We start from the raw sequence: 20,784 nt of genomic DNA on the forward strand, positions 1-20,784 counted from the left end.
AATGGACTGTTGCAGTGGTGGCTGACGTGAAGCCTCATTCTCTGCTATGACATGCAGACTAATTCTCTGCTGACATGAAGCCAGATTGTCTGTTACGGGACCTCTCTCCTCTGCCTGTGTGTGTGCTGGGCCTAAATATATGCCAATGGACTGTTGCAGTGGTGGCTGACGTGAAGCCTCATTCTCTGCTATGACATGCAGACTAATTCTCTGCTGACATGAAGACAGATTCTCTGTTACGGGACCTCCCTCCTCTGCCTGGGTGCTGGGCCTAAATATATGCCAATGGACTGTTGCAGTGGTGGCTGACGTGAAGCCTCATTCTCTGCTATGACATGCAGACTAATTCTCTGCTGACATGAAGACAGATTCTCTGTTACGGGACCTCTCTCCTCTGCCTGGGTGCCGGGGCCTAAATATCTGAGAATGGACTGTTCCAGTGGTGGGTGACGGGAAGCCAGATTCTCTGCTATGGAACCTCTCTCCAATTGATTTTGGTTAATTTTTATTTATTTAATTTTTATTTTAATTCATTTCCCTATCCACATTTGTTTGCAGGGGATTTACCTACATGTTGCTGCCTTTTGCAGCCCTCTAGCTCTTTCCTGGGCTGTTTTACAGCCTTTTTAGTGCCGAAAAGTTCGGGTCCCCATTGACTTCAATGGGGTTCGGGTTCGGGACGAAGTTCGGATCGGGTTCGGATCCCGAACCCGAACATTTCCGGGATGTTCGGCCGAACTTCTCGAACCCGAACATCCAGGTGTTCGCTCAACTCTATTTATAACATGAGTTTTAAATACCTTAGGCTGCGTTCACACGGGCGAGATTTCCGCGCGGGTGCAATGCAGTAGGTGAACGTATTGCACCCGCACTGAATCCTGACCTATTCATTTCAATGGGGCTGTGTACATGAGCGTTTTTTTTCACGCATCACTTCTGCAATGCTTTAAAATCGCAGCATGTTCTATATTCTGCGTTTTTCACGCAGCCCTGGCTCCATAGAAGTGAATGGGGCTGCGTGAATAACGCATTGCATTCGCAAGCAAGTGCGGGTGCAATGCGTTTTTCACTGATGGTTTCTAAGAGATGTTGTTGGTAAACCTTCAGTTTTTTATCACGCGCGTGAAAAACGCATCATAACGCATTGCACCCGCAATTGCACCCGGAAAAAACTGAACAACTAAACGCAATTGCAGACAAAACTGACTGAACTTGCTTGCAAAATGGTGCGAGTTTAACTGAACGCACCCTGAACGCATCCGGACCTAATCTGTCACGCTCGTGTGAACTCAGCCTAAGGCTGGTTTCACACGGGCGTGACGGATTTGATCCGGATGCGTTCAGGGTGCGTTCAGTGAAAATGCTGCGATTTTGGCACTAAAACAAGTCAGTTTTGTCTGCGATTGCGTTTAGTTGTTCAGTTTTTTCCGCGCGGGTGCAATGCGTTTTGATGCGTTTTTCACGCGCGTGATAAAAAACTGAATGTTTACAAACAACGTCTCTTAGCAACCATCAGTGAAAAACGCATCGCACCCGCACTTGCTTGCTGATGCAATGCGTTTTTCACGCAGCCCCATTCACTTCTATGGGGCCTGTCCTGCGTTACAAACGCAGAATATAGAACATGCTGCGATTTCAAAGCATTGCAGAAGTGATGCGTGAAAAAAAACGCTCATGTACACAGCCCCATTGAAATGAATGGGTCAGGATTCAGTGCGGGTGCTATGCGTTCACGTCACGCACTGCACCAGCGCGGAAATCACTTTCGTGTGAAAGGGACCTTAAGGCCTCTTTCACACGGGCGTCATGTTTTTTGCCCGGATAAGAGCCGGGTGCGTTGCGGGAAAATGCGCAATTTTTCCGCGCGAGTGCAAAACATTGTAATGCGTTTGGAACTTGCGTGAGAAAAATCGTGCATGTTTGGTACCCAAACCCGAACTTCTTCACAGAAGTTCGGGCTTGGGATTGATGTTCTGAAGATTGTATTATTTTCCCTTATAACATGGTTATAAGTGTAGCCATGCACATCCGCATATTCATTTGTCATATCGTGCAGGATGATTTTTTTTGTTTCTGTGATTTTCTACTAGTTTATTTATACCCTCACCTACTGTGTCCTTCCTCCATACCTTGCTAATTGTAAGCTGTCATGGGTAGGGCCCTCTCTCCTTCTGTACCAACTTGTAAGTCGTCTTGTTCATGCTTATTGCAATTGTCTGTATTAGATAGGTACCCCTTTTCATATGTACAGCGTCATGGAATGAATGGCGCTTTAATAACAAATTATCCAGTAAAGTAAAAAAATCAACGTGGTTTATTCACCCAGTGTCAAATAGCAGCGACGTTTCAACCGCTTGTTGTGGTCTTTCTCAAGCTATGTGAACATGTGTTACAACAGCAGTATATAAAGGTGTACCAATTCATTACATAAAATATCCAATTAAAATAAAAACCAATCACAATTCATAGGAGCTATGTTTAAATAAATACATACTCATCAACATCAATGTGAAATTGCATATAATACAAATAAAGTGACAGTGCCTTGTGCAAAAATACATAGTACGTGACAAAAGTGCATGATCAAATATAATTGATAATTAAAATTACAAGTCTTTCCCAATGTGTGGTATTGATTAAAAACTTACAAAACCAGTTGGTAAACTGTGTCAGCCGAGCATCACGGTCTCGAGAGCGTCCACATTCAGTTAATTAATGCGCATGCGCAAAATTGATAGATCCCGCAATATCCCAGGCGCAAAGGAACTCTATGGAAACCTCATCCAAGATGGCCAAATCTGAGGATATCTACATGTGCGCATGTCTGAGCAATGGTTGCCATCCAAAACAAGGTCATGTGATCATAGTCATACATACAGGATGACAGCGACTGACAGCGAATATAGACTGTCAGCAGTCAACGATTCACTAATGGTAGGTGGTGGAGACACCGCCTTGGATCCCCAGGGCCAAGCGTCCCCCCAACTTCCTACACGCTGTATAGACCCAAAAGTGATCAAAGTAAACTAATATAAAACGCAGGATTGAAAGTGTCTCACAGTCAAAACCGACCAGGTCAGCAGTCAGGTCATCACTGTTGTAGGGAAGAAAGCGTTGGCACGTGTCACCATGTCAAACTGTCAACGGCGCCCAAAAAGACTGGCATGGCAAATATAAATAGAAAACGGACATAGTGTAACCCCTGGATCAGGGGGAAATACCATCCCAATATTTCCAGAGAATGTCACCAAAAAAACGGAATGTGGATAGCTGGTGTAAGGCCACGATGCTCGAATCATCACACCGGATGCCCACTGGAGTTGTAACTCGTAGCTGAATCTAAAAATAATGTTATAGGAAAGAGAAATTATTACTCATTGTATAATATATTTATAAACTATAAGTCTAGTTGTTTACACACATGTCCAAAAGAACTACACCAGCGAAGGAGAACAACACGACACATGGGGAGAGATACCACTAGTTCACCCTGAAGTCAACTTTCAGGCTGTTTGGTTTAGGTGTCTTCAAAGCGAATATCCAAAATAATTCTCGCTTTTTAAGTAGAGCTTTCCTATCACCACCACGTCTGCCCATCTGTACCTGCTCCAATAAACGAAACCTCAGGTCTTTTTCAGAATGACCTGCCTCCTTAAAATGTTTGGAGACTGGCAAATGAATTTTCTCCATCTTAATAGAATATCTATGTTGGTTTAAACGTGTTTTGACATCTCACGTGGTCTCTCCAACATACCACGCTTCACATGGACACGACAGTAGGTAGACCACGTGAGGCGAATCAATCAAAGTTCCGCCCCCTACTGTAGGAGAAAAGTGGGGGTGTCCGAAACTCCTCAATCTGAGTAAAACTGTTACCAATAATCTTCCAATGTTTTCTGATGACAGACGCAATCATGGTTAGTGTCAACCCGCAACCTGCTCTCTGCAATGAGTTTCTTGGGATACCCTCGAACTGCAAATTTCTTGCTCATTTCCATAAAACATAAGTCCCTGGTGGATTTATCCCTCACAATCCTTTTAACACGAAGGAATTGGCTGTAGGGTAATGACTGAACCATGGAACATGGGTGGTGGCTTTCAAAGTGTAACAAAGTATTCTTATCAGTATTTTTTACATACAAATCAGTGGCTAAACCCTGTCCATCGACCTGAACCTCTGTATCCAGAAATGTTTTATATATATATATATATATATATATATATATACACATATATATACACATATATTCACTTTTCTCTAGGTCCTCCTGGAGCAGCAGGAACACCAGGAATGAGAGGCAGCACTGGACTACCAGGAAAACAAGGACCTAAAGGAGATCTTGGGCTAACTGGTAAAGGAGTTCCTGAAAATATTCTTTCAGATGTGTTCTATGTAACATAGAAATATTCTACTTGACTATTATATTTATACTTCCAAATAATTTTACTTTTATGTTTATCTGCATAGGATTACCTGGGCAGAAAGGTGAAAGGGGAAATAATGGATCACCAGGTATGTATTATTATTATTATTATTATTATTATTATTTATTATTAGAGCACCATTCATTCCATAGTGCTGTGCATATGAAAAGGGGTATACATACATAATACAGACAATTGCACTAAGCATAAACAAGATGAGTTACAAACTGGTACAGAAGGAGACAGGGACCTGCCCGTGAGGGCTTACAATCTACATGGTATGGGAGAAGGACACAGTAGGTGAGGGTGAAGTTAGTCATGGCGGTATAGAGGCAGCAGGGTCACTGGTTGTAGGCTTGTCTGAAGAGTTGGGTTTTTAGGTTTCTTTTGAAGGATTCCACTATAGGTTGAGAGTCTGATATGTTGGGGTAGCGAGTTCCAGAGTGTGGGGGATGCAAGGGAGAAATCTTGGAGGTGATTGTGGGTAGAGGTGATAAGAGGAGAGAAGAGAGGAGGTCTTGTGAGGATCGGAGAGTGCGTGTGGGGATGTATCGGGAAAGTAGCTCAGAGATGTAGGGAGGGGACAGGTTGTGGACGGCCTTGTATGTATTTGTTAGTATTTTTAACTGAATTCGCTGGACAATGGGGATCCAGTAAAGCAATTGGCAGAGGGGAGAGGCAGAGGAGTAACAGGGTGAGAGGTGGATTAGTCGGGCAGCAGAGTTGAAGATAGATTGGAGGGGTGCGAGAGTACTAGATGGAAGGCCACAGAGGAGAATATTGCAGTTGTCTAGGCAGGAGATGATGAGGGCATGTACAAGCATTTTTGCAGATTCAAAGTTAAGAAAACCGCGGATGCAGGAGATGTTTTTGAGTTGGAGGTGGCAGGTGGTGGAAAGGGCTTGGATATGCGGTCGGAAGTAGAGGGCAGAATCCAAGGTCACTCCAAGGCGGCGGACTTGGTTGACCAGGATGAGTGTGCAGCCATTGATCGTGATAGATAGGTCTGTTGGGGGGGGGGGTTGAGCAAGATGGTGAAAAGATGATGAATTCTGTTTTATCCATGTTAAGTTTTACAAAAAAGCGAGAGGAGAAGAAGGATGATATGGAAGATAGACATAAGGTGGTGATGTCTGGACCAGAGATTCTGTGTGTGTCATCAGCATAAGAGTGATACTGAAAGCCATGGGACTCTATGAGATGTCCCAGGCCAAAAGTGTAAATGGAGAAGAGCAGGGGTCCTAGGACAGAGCCTTGCGGGACACCAACATAGAGGGAATGAGACGAGGAGGTGGTGTGAGAGTGGGAGACGCTAAACGTCTGGTCTGTGAGGTATGATGTGATTCAGGAGAGGGCCAGGTCAGTGATGCCAAGAGATGAGAGCGTTTGTAACAGAAGGGAGTGGTCGACAGTGTCAAAGGCAGAGGGCAGGTCAAGGAGAAGGAGGACAGAGTAATGTTTTTTGGTTTTGGCTGTTAGTAGGTCATTGGTAAGGGCAGTCTGAGTCGAGTGGTGGGGTCGGAAGCCAGATTGTAGCCAGTCAAATAGGGAGCAGGAGGGGAGGTGAGAGGACAGTTCCGAATGGACATGTTGTTCAAGTAGCTTTGAGGCATACGCAGGGGTGCGATTCAAATTTTTAAGAACAGGTTCCCTACTCAACGGCAAATACGCGGGGTCACGACACATGTTTACATATACATACACCATATATATGCAACACACATACACATAAATACCCCATGTATACACTACACACATACCACAAAACTTTTAAAAAGCCTAAGGAGCTAAACTATCAAAGTTGAAGATTTTTTTTTACAGCGCTGGCCCACACCTCTAACTCCTCCCAATGTCTATCTGTACATGTCTCAAGCCTGCTTAGTCTCCATTGTGCCTCCCACACAGTAGTTATGCCAGATCTGGGATGGTTGGGAGGTATGCATACATAAACAGACTATATAGACACTACACTCATAATCACATATACAATATACACCATACAGTATATAAATGACCCCTAGGCTACACATACAATAGATTTACCTACACCATATACATTTTATACACATATTTGTACCTAGCACTAAATACATATTTGCATACATATTATATTCTGTGCTATCCAGAATACAGCATCACATACCTCTTGCATCAAGTGACTTCTCCTCTGATGCAGACCTTCTCTTTCTTCATCTTCTCCTTTGAGAGCAGACCACGATGATGATTTTTCACCCATCTCTTATCTCGGCAGTTTGACAAAAGACATCTTAGGTTCCTACTTTTCCATCATCCTCATACCTTCTTAACAACTCATCTGCCACCTTTAATAATAATAATCATAATGTGCACTAGTTCAAAAATGCTCCCATTCTGTGTGCCAGTACAAAAAATCCCCTCAGTGCCCCCAGTTGAGCTAATGTCCCCATAGTGCCCCATAGTGTGTGCAAGTATAAAACACCCCTATATAATGCGCCTGGTAAATGCTCACATAGTGCTCCTCTCCTCTTCCCAATAGTGCCCCCATAATGTGCCAGTATAAGATTCCCCCATAGTGTCCCCCAGAATGTGCTAGTATAAATGCTCCTTCTTAGTGCCCCCATAGTGTGCCTATATAATATGCCCTAATAGTGTTCTTCCTCCCCTCCAACACCATAGTGTCTCCATAATGTGCCAGTATAAGATGCCCCCATAGTGTTACCTATGTGCTACCAATGCCCCCAGTAGATGCCCCCATAGTGTCCACATGTGCCAGCAATGTCCCCAGTAGATGCCTCCATAGTATCCACATGTGCCAGCAATGTCCCCAGTAGATGCCCCCCATAGTGTCCCCAATGATGTGCCAGTAGATGCCCCCATAGTGTCCACATGTGCCAGCAATGTCCCCGGTAGATGACCTCATAATGTCCCCATGTGCCAGCAATGCCCCCAGTAGATGCCCCCCCATAGTGTCCCCCATGTGCCAGAAATGCCCCCGGTAGATGATTCCATAGTGTCCCCCATATGCCAGTAATGCCCCCAGTAGATACCCCCATAGTGTCCCCCATGTGTTAGCCATGCAGCCAGTAGATACTCCCATAATGTTGCATATGTGCAAACAGTGCCCCCAGTTTCGCCACAGAAAAGCAAAATGAAAGAAAACACTTACCTCCGCCCTGTCAGCGATGCAGGCCTCTTCCAGCCTGTGTCTCACGCTGTACGGCTCAGGCGGCTCAACTTATGCCAGCAGCCTATCAGAGGAACAGGGAAGGGAGATGCCTCTCCCTTGCCCTGCTGCAGTGTTCATCTGCATCACCGTCCTGAAGATGGTGATACAGATGAATGTAGGGAGATGAGCAGGGGTCAAGTCCTGGAAAAAAAATGTGTGGGAACTCACCCAAGATCCACTGCCACCCCAACCCCCCCCCTAAAAAAAAAATATATATATATACATATTTTTCGCAGAAAATTCAGTGCAACATAAAACGTAAACAAAAACTCGAATTTGCGCTATATGTCTGTTCAGACATAATATGTCTCAGGCATGGCCTCAGGGGTGCTGGCTGGCATGGCCTCAGGGGTGCTGGCAGGCTTGGCCTCAGGGGTGCTGGCAGGCTTGGCCTCAGGGGTGCTGGCAGGCTTGGCCAGGCAGAAGGAGTGTGGGAGACTGTGAGGCCTTTTTTCTCCATATTTTTCATTATGACTCAGGTCAGACCACCAATCAGACACCCAATGTTAATTAGACCTCAGCTAACAGCCCCAATAAGACCCCCAATGTTAATAAAATCCCAACAAGACCTCAGATCACACCTCAGCTCAGACCCCAATATGAATGACCCCCAATCAGACCTCAGATAAGAGCCCCATGCCTCATAGCAGCCCCCAGTAGCCTCATAGCAGCCCCCAGTAGCCTTATAGCAGCCCCCAGTAGCCTTATAGCAGCCCCTAGTAGCCTCTCACCAGCCCCCAGTAGCCTCTCCACCAGCCCCCAGTGCCTCTCCATCAGCCCCCAGTGCCTCTCCATCAGCTCCCAGTGCCTCTCCCAGGTATTAAAATCATTGGTGAACAGTGCGCCCTCACCCTTCCCTTCCCCAGTATTAAAAAAATCATTGGTGGGCAGTGTGCCCCCCCCTCGGTAATCATTGGTGGGCAGGGCACCCTACCCCCCCCCAGTATTAAAATCATTAATGGGCAGTACGCCATCCCCAGTATTCACCATGGGAATGCCTCGGATTTAAAGTATACCATCGGATCTGAGTTTTCTCCAATCTGATGGTATATTTTAACTTCAAGCGCATTACCTACAGAAGACCAGGAAGCGGTGAGTACAAAGCCTTCACTGCTTCCTGGTCCTTTTGCCCTGAAAGGGAACGGCGTTCCTGCAGGACTCGAGCCCTGGAGAGGATCGATTCCACAATGCAAGCGCTCATCTCCCGCTGCACCGGATCGGGATCCGGCAGTAATTTTAACAACCAGATCTGTAGAACCGGAGCGAACCTGCTGAATCCCATGCCTGGGTATACCAAAGAAGTGATATGGGGTGATATCTGGACAAAGAAGATGGGTCAAGTGAAGGCTTTTTGAGGATGGATGTAATGGTAATATGTTTAAAAGCAGAGGGGAAGACACCAGAGGTTAGTGATAGGTTGAAGAGATGAGTTAGGGCTGGGATAAACACTGTGGTGAGGTTAGGGATGAGGTGGGATGGGATTGGGTCAAGTGCACAGGTGGTGAGATGTGATCTGGAGAGTAGAGTGGAGAGTTTTTCTTCTGTAATGGTGGAGAAGTGGGTTTTGGGAAAAGAGGACCGAGCAGTTGTGTAGAGGGTCTATAGGGACTGTGTACTGAAGCTTTCTCTAATGTTGACTACAGTATCTTTTGTTTGAAGTATGTGGCAAAGTCCTCAGCTGAGATGAGGAGAGGGTGTGCGTGCCGGGGGACGGAGAAGGGAGTTAAAAGTGTTAAAAAGTTATTTAGGGCTCTGGGACAGGGAAGGTGGTGGAGTTGAGAAGTCAGGGGCAATCCAGACCTTGTTCATTTTTATAAGAGTCAATCTGTCAGCATTTTTAGTTGGCAGGCAGATGTATAGCCAAACCATTATAGTGATATAATGACACCAGTAAGTATAATCCTATAGTTACCAGATTTTAACAAGCATATAACCCTGCACGTTTAAAATAATAATTGGTCTGGGAATTAAAGGGAACATGTACCTCTCCTGAGCCCTAACATGGCTGTTTTGTAATAACATTTCTGGAGCATCTATTCTCTATGTTGTACCATTGCTCTATTATTGCTTCTAGTTTCTGAACAAATTGCCAGCAGTTTGCAGTAAAAGTCCAACTGGGTGTTACCAGTTGTGGGTGTGTCCCTACACAGTATGCCACTGGCAGCACTGACTGGATAGTGCCAGACTGTGGAGGGACACACCCACGACTAGTCACAACCATTTGTACCTTTATTAAATACTTGTTACTGCATGGGGAATGCAAGTAGATACAAAAGCAGATATGTCAGTCCTCTTAAAAGGGGTTGGCTGCTTTCCTATATTGTTGACCTGTCCACAGGATAAGCCATCAATATCAGATCATAAGGAATCCAACTCCCAGCACTCCAGCCGATCTATTCACTGTTGAACTTCTCACCATCAACATTTAAGTCAGCTGGTGTACAGGTAATTGCAGCTCGTCTAACCTATTCACTTTAATGGGAAGGAGCTGACAAAGTGGAAGAGCTGCAATTATACCTCGGTACTGGGAGTTGAGCCCCAGCCGATCTGATATTGATGACCTATCGTGATCGGTCCTCAGGATAGGAAACTGGCCAACCCCTTTAGGAGTCGAGTCTTTTATTTTTTATTTTTATTAATGTCTTTTGAGACATATTTCCTTATACACTACGTGCAGAATTATTAGGCAAATGAGTATTTTGACCACATCATCCTCTTTATGCATGTTGTCTTACTCCAAGCTGTATAGGCTCGAAAGCCTACTACCAATTAAGCATATTAGGTGATGTGCATCTCTGTAATGAGAAGGGGTGTGGTCTAATGACATCAATACCCTATATCAGGTGTGCATAATTATTAGGCAACTTCCTTTCCTTTGGCAAAATGGGTCAAAAGAAGGACTTGACAGGCTCAGAAAAGTCAAAAATAGTGAGATATCTTGCAGAGGGATGCAGCACTCTTAAAATTGCAAAGCTTCTGAAGCGTGATCATCGAACAATCAAGCGTTTCATTCAAAATAGTCAACAGGGTCGCAAGAAGCGTGTGGAAAAACCAAGGTGCAAAATAACTGCCCATGAACTGAGAAAAGTCAAGCGTGCAGCTGCCAAGATGCCACTTGCCACCAGTTTGGCCAAATTTCAGAGCTGCAACATCACTGGAGTGCCCAAAAGCACAAGGTGTGCAATACTCAGAGACATGGCCAAGGTAAGAAAGGCTGAAAGACGACCACCACTGAACAAGACACACAAGCTGAAACGTCAAGACTGGGCCAAGAAATATCTCAAGACAGATTTTTCTAAGGTTTTATGGACTGATGAAATGAGAGTGAGTCTTGATGGGCCAGATGGCTGGATTGGTAAAGGGCAGAGAGCTCCAGTCCGACTCAGACGCCAGCAAGGTGGAGGTGGAGTACTGGTTTGGGCTGGTATCATCAAAGATGCGCTTGTGGGGCCTTTTTGGGTTGAGGATGGAGTCAAGCTCAACTCCCAGTCCTACTGCCAGTTTCTGGAAGACACCTTCTTCAAGCAGTGGTACAGGAAGAAGTCTGCAAGGTAAGAAAAACATGATTTTCATGCAGGACAATGCTCCATCACACGCGTCCAAGTACTCCACAACGTGGCTGGCAAGAAAGGGTATAAAAGAAGAAAATCTAATGACATGGCCTCCTTGTTCACCTGATCTGAACCCCATTGAGAACCTGTGGTCCATCATCAAATGTGAGATTTACAAGGAGGGAAAACAGTACACCTCTCTGAACAGTGTCTGGGAGGCTGTGGTTGCTGCTGCACGCAATGTTGATGGTGAACAGATCAAAACACTGACAGAATCCATGGATGGCAGGCTTTTGAGTGTCCTTGCAAAGAAAGGTGGCTATATTGGTCACTGATTTGTTTTTGTTTTGTTTTTGAATGTCAGAAATGTATATTTGTGAATGTTGAGATGTTATATTGGTTTTAAAATAAATAATTGAAATGGGTATATATTTGTTTTTTGTTAAGTTGCCTAATAATTATGCACAGTAATAGTCACCTGCACACACAGATATCCCCCTAAAATAGCTAAAACTAAAAACAAACTAAAAACTACTTCCAAAAATATTCAGCTTTGATATTAACGAGTTTTTTGGGTTCATTGAGAACATGGTTGTTGTTCAATAATAAAATTAATCCTCAAAAATACAACTTGCCTAATAATTCTGCACTCCCTGTATTTATTTATTATTTAGCACTGCACACTAATATGTTTTTGCACAGTGGCTTCTAACATTATGCAGGTTATTACAGAAAATTAATTGTGAAGTGGTTGTTTCCAACATTAATTATACTGATTGTAGGTGGCAGAATTGCACTGTTGGCGGGGTCATTAATTTTCCTCGAAGAGGATGTTTTGGTATAAACAGTAATGCGCTTGGGTAGAGAATAAATTTTCTCCAGTGGATAGCTGGATGAATTTGAATAATTCCTTGTGGGTGTTGTACCCACCCTGTTCAAAGCAAGTGTGCATTTCAGAGGCAGGGTGTGATAGGATGACACTGAGATAATACACTGAATCTGAAGTGTTTCTTTCAAAAAAGAAAACAGCAAAAAAAATAAAAAAAGCCCTCACACAGAACCATCGATGGAAATAATGATTAAACCTGTCACCATGAAACGGAGTGCATGCAGGCAGCATGTTATGGTTATGCCTACAATTTGTATATTTAAATTTCTGCTTTGAGTTCAGTTGTACATGTGGGGGTCTTATAAATGATTGTGTATACAGTATGCAGAGATAGCTGTCAGTCACTGATAAGATGGCCCCCGTGTACAAGTGAACTCAGAAAGTACAGAGATTTCAATGCATAAAGTTACAAGTTATAAGAAGGGATGAGCGAACCCAAGCCGGAATGTTCGGGATCGTACCGAAGATTACTGTGTCCAGGTCTGGGTTCAGATTCTAAATAAACTTGTTGAAAGGTTGCAGCAGAAATCCACAAGCTTTTAAGCTGTGGGAACGTGGAAGCCATCACAGTGATGCCTAGTATTTGGCATGGCTATGATTGGCTGGTGCACCACATGACCCGGCATGCATAAATGCCAGATCACTTGTTGCGCAGCTATTCTGCTCTGGCTATTGTAGGGACAGGATGCTGCTGCACTGCTAACAGTGTTAGGTTTTTAATGTCGCTCTGTGGGTGACCTATAGGAAGTGATGAGCGGACTGGTGGATGTTTGGGTTTGATTGTTTTGGTTGGAAATTGTTTCAAAGTTCTGTTTGGGTTCCGAACCTTACCTGAACTTGATCCCAAACACTGAAACCCATTAAAGTCAATGGGGAGCCGAACTGGGGATGAAAAATGGCTGTAAAAAAGTCATAGAAAGGGGGCTGCAAAAGGAACCAAAATGGTGGTAAGAGCAGTACAATTGCCCTGCAAACAAATGTGGATAAGAAAATGACTTTAAATAACATAAAATATAGAAAAATACCAAGAGGCGGAGGTCCAAGTAGAGTAGGAAGTTGAGGAGGCTGTATCCGTGGTGGTGTAGGTGGAGTAGGTGGAGGAGGAAGCCAACACTGTTTTTGTAGCGGTTTTGTTCTTTAATTTTATTAAATTTGTCTGTTAGCCTTATTTTGGGGTGCGGCTGGAAAAGGCAGAGGAGACGGAGAAGGTAGCCAACACTTTTTATTATTTATTTATTTTTATTTATTTTTCATTCATTTTCTTTGTTTTTTGGTTTGTGTAGGCCCCAAATACATTGGGAAATAGTGAAGAAAACGCACAATGTGCGCTGGAGTATATGAATAGCTGGGTGCGGCCGATATACCTCTCTACTCTGCCAAAGGTGCAAACAAGTCCTGTGGGATCCATGCCTGGCTCATTTTAATGAACGTGAGCTTGTCCACGTTGGCTATGGACAGGCAGATGCACCTATCTGTGATCCTCCTCCACCTGGAGCTTCCACTAAATCCCCACTGTCAGGTGGGAACGCCATTAGTAGCGTGTCTACCAGCGTGCGATTGTACTCGCGCATTTTCTGATCAGGCTCCAGTGATGGAAGTAAGGACAGCACCTTGTCCAGCAGAGTGGCCACCCAGTACTCAGCACTGAAAAGAATGAGGGCAACTCAGTAGTCATTGCGCAGGCACTGTAGAATGTAGTCGCTCATGTGTGCCAGACTGCCCAGAGGCAACGATAAGCTGTCCTCGGTGCATGATGTATTGTCTGTGTCCTTTGTATCCCCCCAGTCACGCTCCAGTGATACTGTGAGCTGATTTGGGTGCCAACCTGCTGAGAACGCAGATCCTCCTCCTTCTCATCATCATCATCATCCTCCTCATCCTCCAAAACTGTGCACCTGACCGCTGTTGGTGGAGGAGCCCACCCACTGAGCCAGCTGTGGACGACTGGCCTGATAACCATGGGAATGATCCGTGTTCCTCCTCCTCTTCCTCCTGTGCCACATCCTCATCCATGATTGTCTGAAGCAGTTTTTCAAGGAGACATAGAAGTAAGATAGTAACACTGAGGATGGCCATGTTGGTAGAGTACTCAAAACAGCACAAAACAGCACAATCTCTCCAGCATGTGCAAGATGGGGTTCCACCTTGTGGGTATGTCGCCTATGAGGCAGTGAGTGGGAAGGCAGAGGTTACACTGCAGAACAGACAGCAGAGTGAAAAAGCCGAAACTGCGCACAGATGGCCTGCACTTTCTGCAGCAGCTTTGACATGCCGGGGTAATTTTTCAGGAACCTCTGCACCACCAAATTCAGCAAATGCATCGGGCAAGGATGTGCGTCAAACCGGCTAGGCCCACAGCAGCTACGAGATTTTTCACATTGTTGCACGCCATCAGGCTGGGTTTGAGGCTCAGCGGCACCAACCACTCAATGCTGTCAACAGCTCCTACGTGGTGTGGGGCTTTTCTCCCAAACAGAGGAGCTTCAGAACAGCCTGCTGTTGTTTCCCCCTGGATGTGCTAAAGTTGGTGGTGCAGGTGTTGCACTGATGTGATGAGAAGGCGGTAGAAGAGGAACAGGAGGAGGAGGAGGTGGAGGAGGAGAAGGCGCCAGGAGGCACCAAGTAATGCAATCCTTGATGGTGGTAGGACATACATCAAACTGCTTGCCACATCAGACTCAGCCACCACTACATAGGGAGATATATCCTTTTTGCCTGTGCGAACTGGTCCACGTATCAGTAGTTATTTGTACCTTGCCACTGATGACATTGTGCAGCGCACACCTGATTTTTTTCCACCACTTGTTTGTGCAGGGTAGGGACAGTCAACCTGGAAATATAGTGGCGGCTGGGAAACACGTACCATGGGACAGCCACTGTCATTATGTTTCAAAAACTGTCCGTCTCCACCTCTCCACCAGATGGAATGGCAGCGTTTCAAAGATGAGGAATTTGGAAATGCTGGCATTCAGTGCCAGGGCTTGCAGGTGGGTAGGGGGGTACTTCCTCTTTCTCTTCAGTGTTTGGGGACACTGGTGGTGGTGTTGTTGTCACATCCTCACTTTGGTAGCCCTGTCGCTCTAGATGGGGAGGAAAGGCCGAAACCACAGAAGAAGAGGGAGCAGGAGGAGCCGCAGATCTTTTGTGATTTTTCAGGTGTCTACTGCAGCTTGTGCTTTAAAGTTAGATGCCTGGTCATAGTATCATTGTTTATCAGGCTGAAAAAAATACATCTGTCCATCTAGTTCAGATTGTTATCCTGCAAGTTAATCCAGAGGAAGGCAAAAAAAAACCTGTGAGGTAGAAGTTACTTTTCCTTACTTTAGGGGAAAAAAATTCCTTCCCGACACCAATTAGGCAATCAGAATAACTCTTTGGATCAGCAACCCATCTCTAGTAACTATAGCCTGTAATATTATTACACTCCAGACATATATCCAGGCCCCTCTTGAACTCTTTCAGTGAATTCACCATCACCACCTCCTTAGGCAAACAGTTCCATAGTTTCACTGCTCATACCATAAAGAATCCTCTTCCATGTTTGTGCACAAACCTTCTTTCCCCTAGATGCAGAGGATGTCCCCTCATCACAGTCACAGTCCACTGACCCCTGTATATGTATATATATATATATATATATATATATATATACAGTACAGACCAAAAGTTTGGACACACCTTCTCATTCAAAGAATTTTCTTTATTTTCATGACTATGAAAATTGTAGATTCACACTGAAGGCATCAAAACTATGAACTAACACATGTGGAATTATGTACATAACAAAAAAGTGTGAAACAACTGAAAATATGTCATATTCTAGGTTCTTCAAAGTAGCCACCTTTTTCTTTGATTACTGCTTTGCACACTCTTGGCATTCTCTTGATGAGCTTCAAGAGGTAGTCACCTGAAATGGTTTTCACGTTACAGGTGTGCCCTGTCGGGGTTTAATAAGTGGGATTTCTTGCCTTATAAATGGGGTTGGGACCATTAGTTGTGTTGTGGAGAAGTCATGTGGATACACAGCTTATAGTCCTACTGAATAGACTGTTAGAATTTGTATTATGGCACGAAAAAAGCAGCTAAGTAAAGAAAAATGAGTGGCCATCATTACTTTAAGAAATGAAGGTCAGTCAGTCCGAAAAATTGGGCAAACTTTGAAAGTGTCCCAAAGTGCAGTCACAAAAACCATCAAGCGCTACAAAGAAACTGGCTCACATGCGGACTGCCCAAGCAAAGGAAGACCAAGAGTCACCTCTGCTGCGGAGGATAAGTTCATCCGAGTCACTAGCCTCAGAAATCGCAGGTTAACAGCAGCTCAGATTAGAGACCAGGTCAATGCCACACAGAGTTCTAGCAGCAGACACATCTCTAGAACAACTGTTAAGAGGAGACTGTGTGAATCAGGCCTTCATGGTAGAATATCTGCTAGGAAACCACTGCTAAGGACAGGCAACAAGCAGAAGTGACTTGTTTGGGCTAAAGAACACAAGGAATGGACATTAGACCAGTGGAAATCTGTGCTTTGGTCGGATGAGTCCAAATTTGAGATCTTTGGTTCTAACCACCGTGTCTTTGTGTGATGCAGAAAAGGTGAACGGATGGACTTTACATGCCTGGTTCCCACCATGAAGCATGGAGGAGGAGGTGTGATGGTGTGGCGGTGCTTTGCTGGTGACACTGTTGGGGATTTATTCAAAATTGAAGGCATACTGAACCAGCATGGCTACCACAGCATCTTGCAGCGGCATGCTATTCCATCCGGTTTGCGTTTAGTTGGACCATCATTTATTTTTCAACAGGACAATGACCCCAAACACACCTCCAGGCTGTGTAAGGGCTATTTGACCATGAAGGAGAGTGATGGGGTGCTGCGCCAGATGACCTGACCTCCACAGTCACCGGACCTGAACCCAATCGAGATGGTTTGGGGTGAGCTGGACCGCAGAGTGAAGGCAAAAGGGCCAACAAGTGCTAAGCATCTCTGGGAACTCCTTCAAGACTGTTGGAAGACCTAGAATATGACATATTTTTAGTTGTTTCACACTTTTTTGTTATGTATATAATTCCACATGTGTTAATTCATAGTTTTGATGCCTTCAGTGTGAATCTACTATTTTCATAGTCATGAAAATAAAAACTCTTTGAATGAGAAGGTGTGTCCAAACTTTTCGTCTGTACTGTATATATATACAGGGCCGGCCTTAGGTGTTCAGGCGCCCTGTGCGAGATAACCTTGTGGCGCCCCCCCCCCCCCCCCCAAAAAAAAAAAAACACTGCTTGTTGCTGGCATCATGGCATAGGCTGGCTGACTATCCAACCAAGTAGTTACCAGCCCTCACACCCCAAAGGCCGGTGTAATGTTATACTTCCCTAGTTCGTGAGATTTCCCTACCCTCGTCACTTCCGGTCGCACCGGACATGACGTGAGGAGGTGTGCCGCGCAGGCGCACAACGACAGGTTAGGGAAATTTCACAGCAGAGTGCGCATGCGCCAGGAGCCTCGCCGGCGGTTAGGGTAGGGAAAAACTATGGGCCAATGCGCAGGCGCAGTGATCGGATGGATGTTCTCAGCTGAACACCGGCCGACACTGCGCATGCATCGGGAGCCTCACCAGCGGTTAGGGAAGGGAAAAATTACGTACGGGCCAGTGCTTTTTCCCTACCCTAACCGCTGGTGAGGCTCCCAGCGCATGCGCAGTGTCGGCCGGTGTCCAGCTGAGAAAATTCGTTTCCAATGTAGTATTAATAACTAAACAATTAAATAATAAACATATTGCATTGTCTACTTACCACCAGGACAATAAGATGATCTGGACTCTGGCTGCAGTCTGGCTCTGGGGACTCCATTGTCACTCTCTTCCCCCCCCCCTCCCTCTCTTGTCACTCTTTCCCCCCCGCCCCTTCCCTTGTCACTCTCATTATCCCCCCTCTCCCTTGTCACTCTCATTATTCCACCCGCCCTCCCTTGTCACGCTCATTATTCCCCCCCCCATCACTCTCATTATTTCCCCCCCCATCACTCTCATTATTCCCCCCCCATCACTCTCATTATTTCCCCCCCCCATCACTCATTATTTCCCCCCCCCCCCATCACTCTCATTATTTCCCCCCCCCCCCATCACTCTCATTATTTCCCCCCCCCCATCACTCTCATTATTTCCCCCCCATCACTCTCATTATTTCCCCCCCCATGTCACTCTCTTTCTTTCCCCCCCCCCCATGTCACTCTCTTTCTTTCCTCCCCCCTCCCCCCTTGTCACTCTCTTTCTTTCCTCCCCCCTTGTCACTCTCTTTCTTTCCTCCCCCCTCCCCCCTTGTCACTCTCTTTCTACTCCCACCTCCACCTCTAGTGTAGCGTGGCCGAGCTCTGTTAGGTCCGCGGTACAGGAGCATTTGTTTCCTGTACCCGGCCGGACTGAAAGGAAGTGCACACTAAGTGAGCACTTCCTGTCAGTCCGGCCGGGTACAGGAAACAAAAGCTCCTGTACCGCGGACCTAACAGAGCTCGGCCACGCTACATTAACAGGCGCAGGATTCTTTAGAGCGGCAAGCGCTCAGCCTCAGCCACTCAGGCGGCGCAGAATGAGGGGCGCCGCCAGCCGCCCCCAACTTATATAAGTAACTTTTTTTTTTTTAAACCGCAACGGGCGCCGGGCGCCCCCTGCTGAATATAGGAGGAGGGGGGGGGGGGGGAGAAAACATAAGTGCCGCCACGCCTGCCCATATTACATTGCGGGCTGTCGGCCGCCCGGCGCCCCTGTTGCTATGGCGCCCTGTGCGGCCGCACAGCCCGCACACCCCAAAGGCCGGCCCTGTATATATATATATATATATATATATATATTTATTAGGAAGCCGCAACGGTCCGTTGTTGACGGAAGGCATAAAACAGCCAGCAGTGTCAGCTGGGAGTGATTACCTCTCTCTCACAGAGGAGCTCTGGCAATCGCTGGTGTGGGAAAAGCTGAGACATGTGTATTGTGAGAGCAGTCCGTCTAAAGCCTGCAATTTGACTGCTGGAGCAGAACCACCGACATGGCGAGTTTTTTTTTGTTATGCACAAACATTCTACTTGGTGTGAACAAACACCAACCTTGCAAAGAGTGTTTTTGTTTGACCCATGTGTGAATAAACACGGACATTTGAATTATGAACTTGTTCTTTGCCTGTTCTGCACCCGCTTATCCCAACTACCAGAGTGAGTCCTCACAATTTTTAAAAAAATAAATATTTATAAATATATATATATTTATTCCCCTCAGCAACGTTTCAACTGCTCATTGCAGTCTTTCTCAAGCATGCAATTGGTGTCAAAGTATCCACATTCATACCCACAAAGTCTTGTGAGTGAATTAATAAATTCATAAGTGACAATTACATGATCAATTATACATAAAATATTAGGAATACATAATCCAGTGTGAACAAATTAGGTACAGCATATATCAAATCATTAGTGCATATACATTGTGAAACCATAATAACTAATCTTCAAGAAATTGCAAACATTTATCCGGGCCAAAAACATGACGCCCGTGTGAAAGAGGCCTTAATCTATCCAGATTCATCTGTAGCAGTATACAGTCCTCTTCCGTGTTAATTACTTTTCACAGTTTAGTGTCATCTGCAAAAGGTATAAATCCAATAGTCTGAGCTATAAATTTCTGTTTTTGGCCTATTACCTATAAAAAATAATAATCTTTATTTCGCTCTTAGATAAAATATCCAAAAAGAAAAGAAAAAACTACTTAGTGATTATTGACAGAAAAGCCTTATGTGAGATATAAAGTCATCAAAAGCATTACTATTATTTCTTTTGTTTATAATATACATAATTTTAATCTCTTATTTTTTCTATATGTATTACTTATGAGAAGATTTGGACCTAATTCTGTATAAGAGCATTAGGATGTGTTATTTTTCACACTATCTTTGCTCTTTATTGATTTGTCACTTTTTACCCCGTTTCTTGCTGCCTGATTACAGGGAAGACATATTATTGTCCTGGATATTCTTTGGTTATAACAGTTGTATCAGTTTTCAGCAACTGTATCCGTTTCAAAGTGTTACTCTGTGCACACAGAGTCTGTACTTCACAATAAAGTTGCTACATAAATTCTCCCCTGCTATCAGGGATTTCAGGCATACAGTGTTCATTTTAGGACATGGTCAGATATCATAGTCAAGTATCAAAACAATGCCAATGTGACACCTGACCCGGACACCTAACCCGGACACCTGACCCTGATACTTGACCCTGACACCTGACTCTTACATCTGAGTTTGACTTATGCTCTTCATAGGTCAGGGTCAAAGTGAGAACGAGTTATAGATATACTATGTATTTGTATGCTAAATCACACAACCAAAGTACGTCTATTGCTCAGCTTATAGTTCTGTGCCTAAAATGCTGTAAGCTAACACAATGCATTGTTTGATGAGCGCATAGCTGTTAGCTCAGTGGTAAAGCTATTGCCTCATACCCAGTGTTTCTGTGTTCAAAAGCCCTTTAAGCCTCAATTTTTTTTTTACATTTTATTAAGCCCTAAATAAGAGGCAAATTTAAATGATGACGCTGATATTGGACTTCCTTCACTTGTCAGTGTGACAAATAATTTTAGGTTTACCGTGGTTTTAAATGCTACATCACATAGATGAACAAGAACCCCAGGGTCATACAAGGCAAGCTGGTAGCTCAGTGGTAATGTCAT

At 44.8% G+C, this 20,784-nt stretch overlaps 1 protein-coding gene across 4 annotated transcripts in view; it reads left to right on the forward strand.

The window, feature by feature from the left end:
• Nucleotides 1-20,784, forward strand: part of LOC122923203 (pulmonary surfactant-associated protein D-like) — a 170,494-nt gene that overhangs the window by 28,616 nt on the left and 121,094 nt on the right. For all 4 annotated transcript variants that reach the window (XM_044273944.1, XM_044273941.1, XM_044273942.1 and 1 more), the window contains exons 3-4: nucleotides 4,263-4,352; nucleotides 4,469-4,513. In XM_044273944.1, coding sequence (XP_044129879.1) covers nucleotides 4,292-4,352; nucleotides 4,469-4,513 — 106 coding nt within the window. In that variant the 5' untranslated portion in view covers nucleotides 4,263-4,291. The remainder of the gene's footprint in view (nucleotides 1-4,262; nucleotides 4,353-4,468; nucleotides 4,514-20,784) is intronic.

The sequence above is a fragment of the Bufo gargarizans genome, unplaced genomic scaffold (assembly GCF_014858855.1).
Source record: "Bufo gargarizans isolate SCDJY-AF-19 unplaced genomic scaffold, ASM1485885v1 original_scaffold_1350_pilon, whole genome shotgun sequence".
Taxonomy (NCBI): domain Eukaryota; kingdom Metazoa; phylum Chordata; class Amphibia; order Anura; family Bufonidae; genus Bufo; species Bufo gargarizans.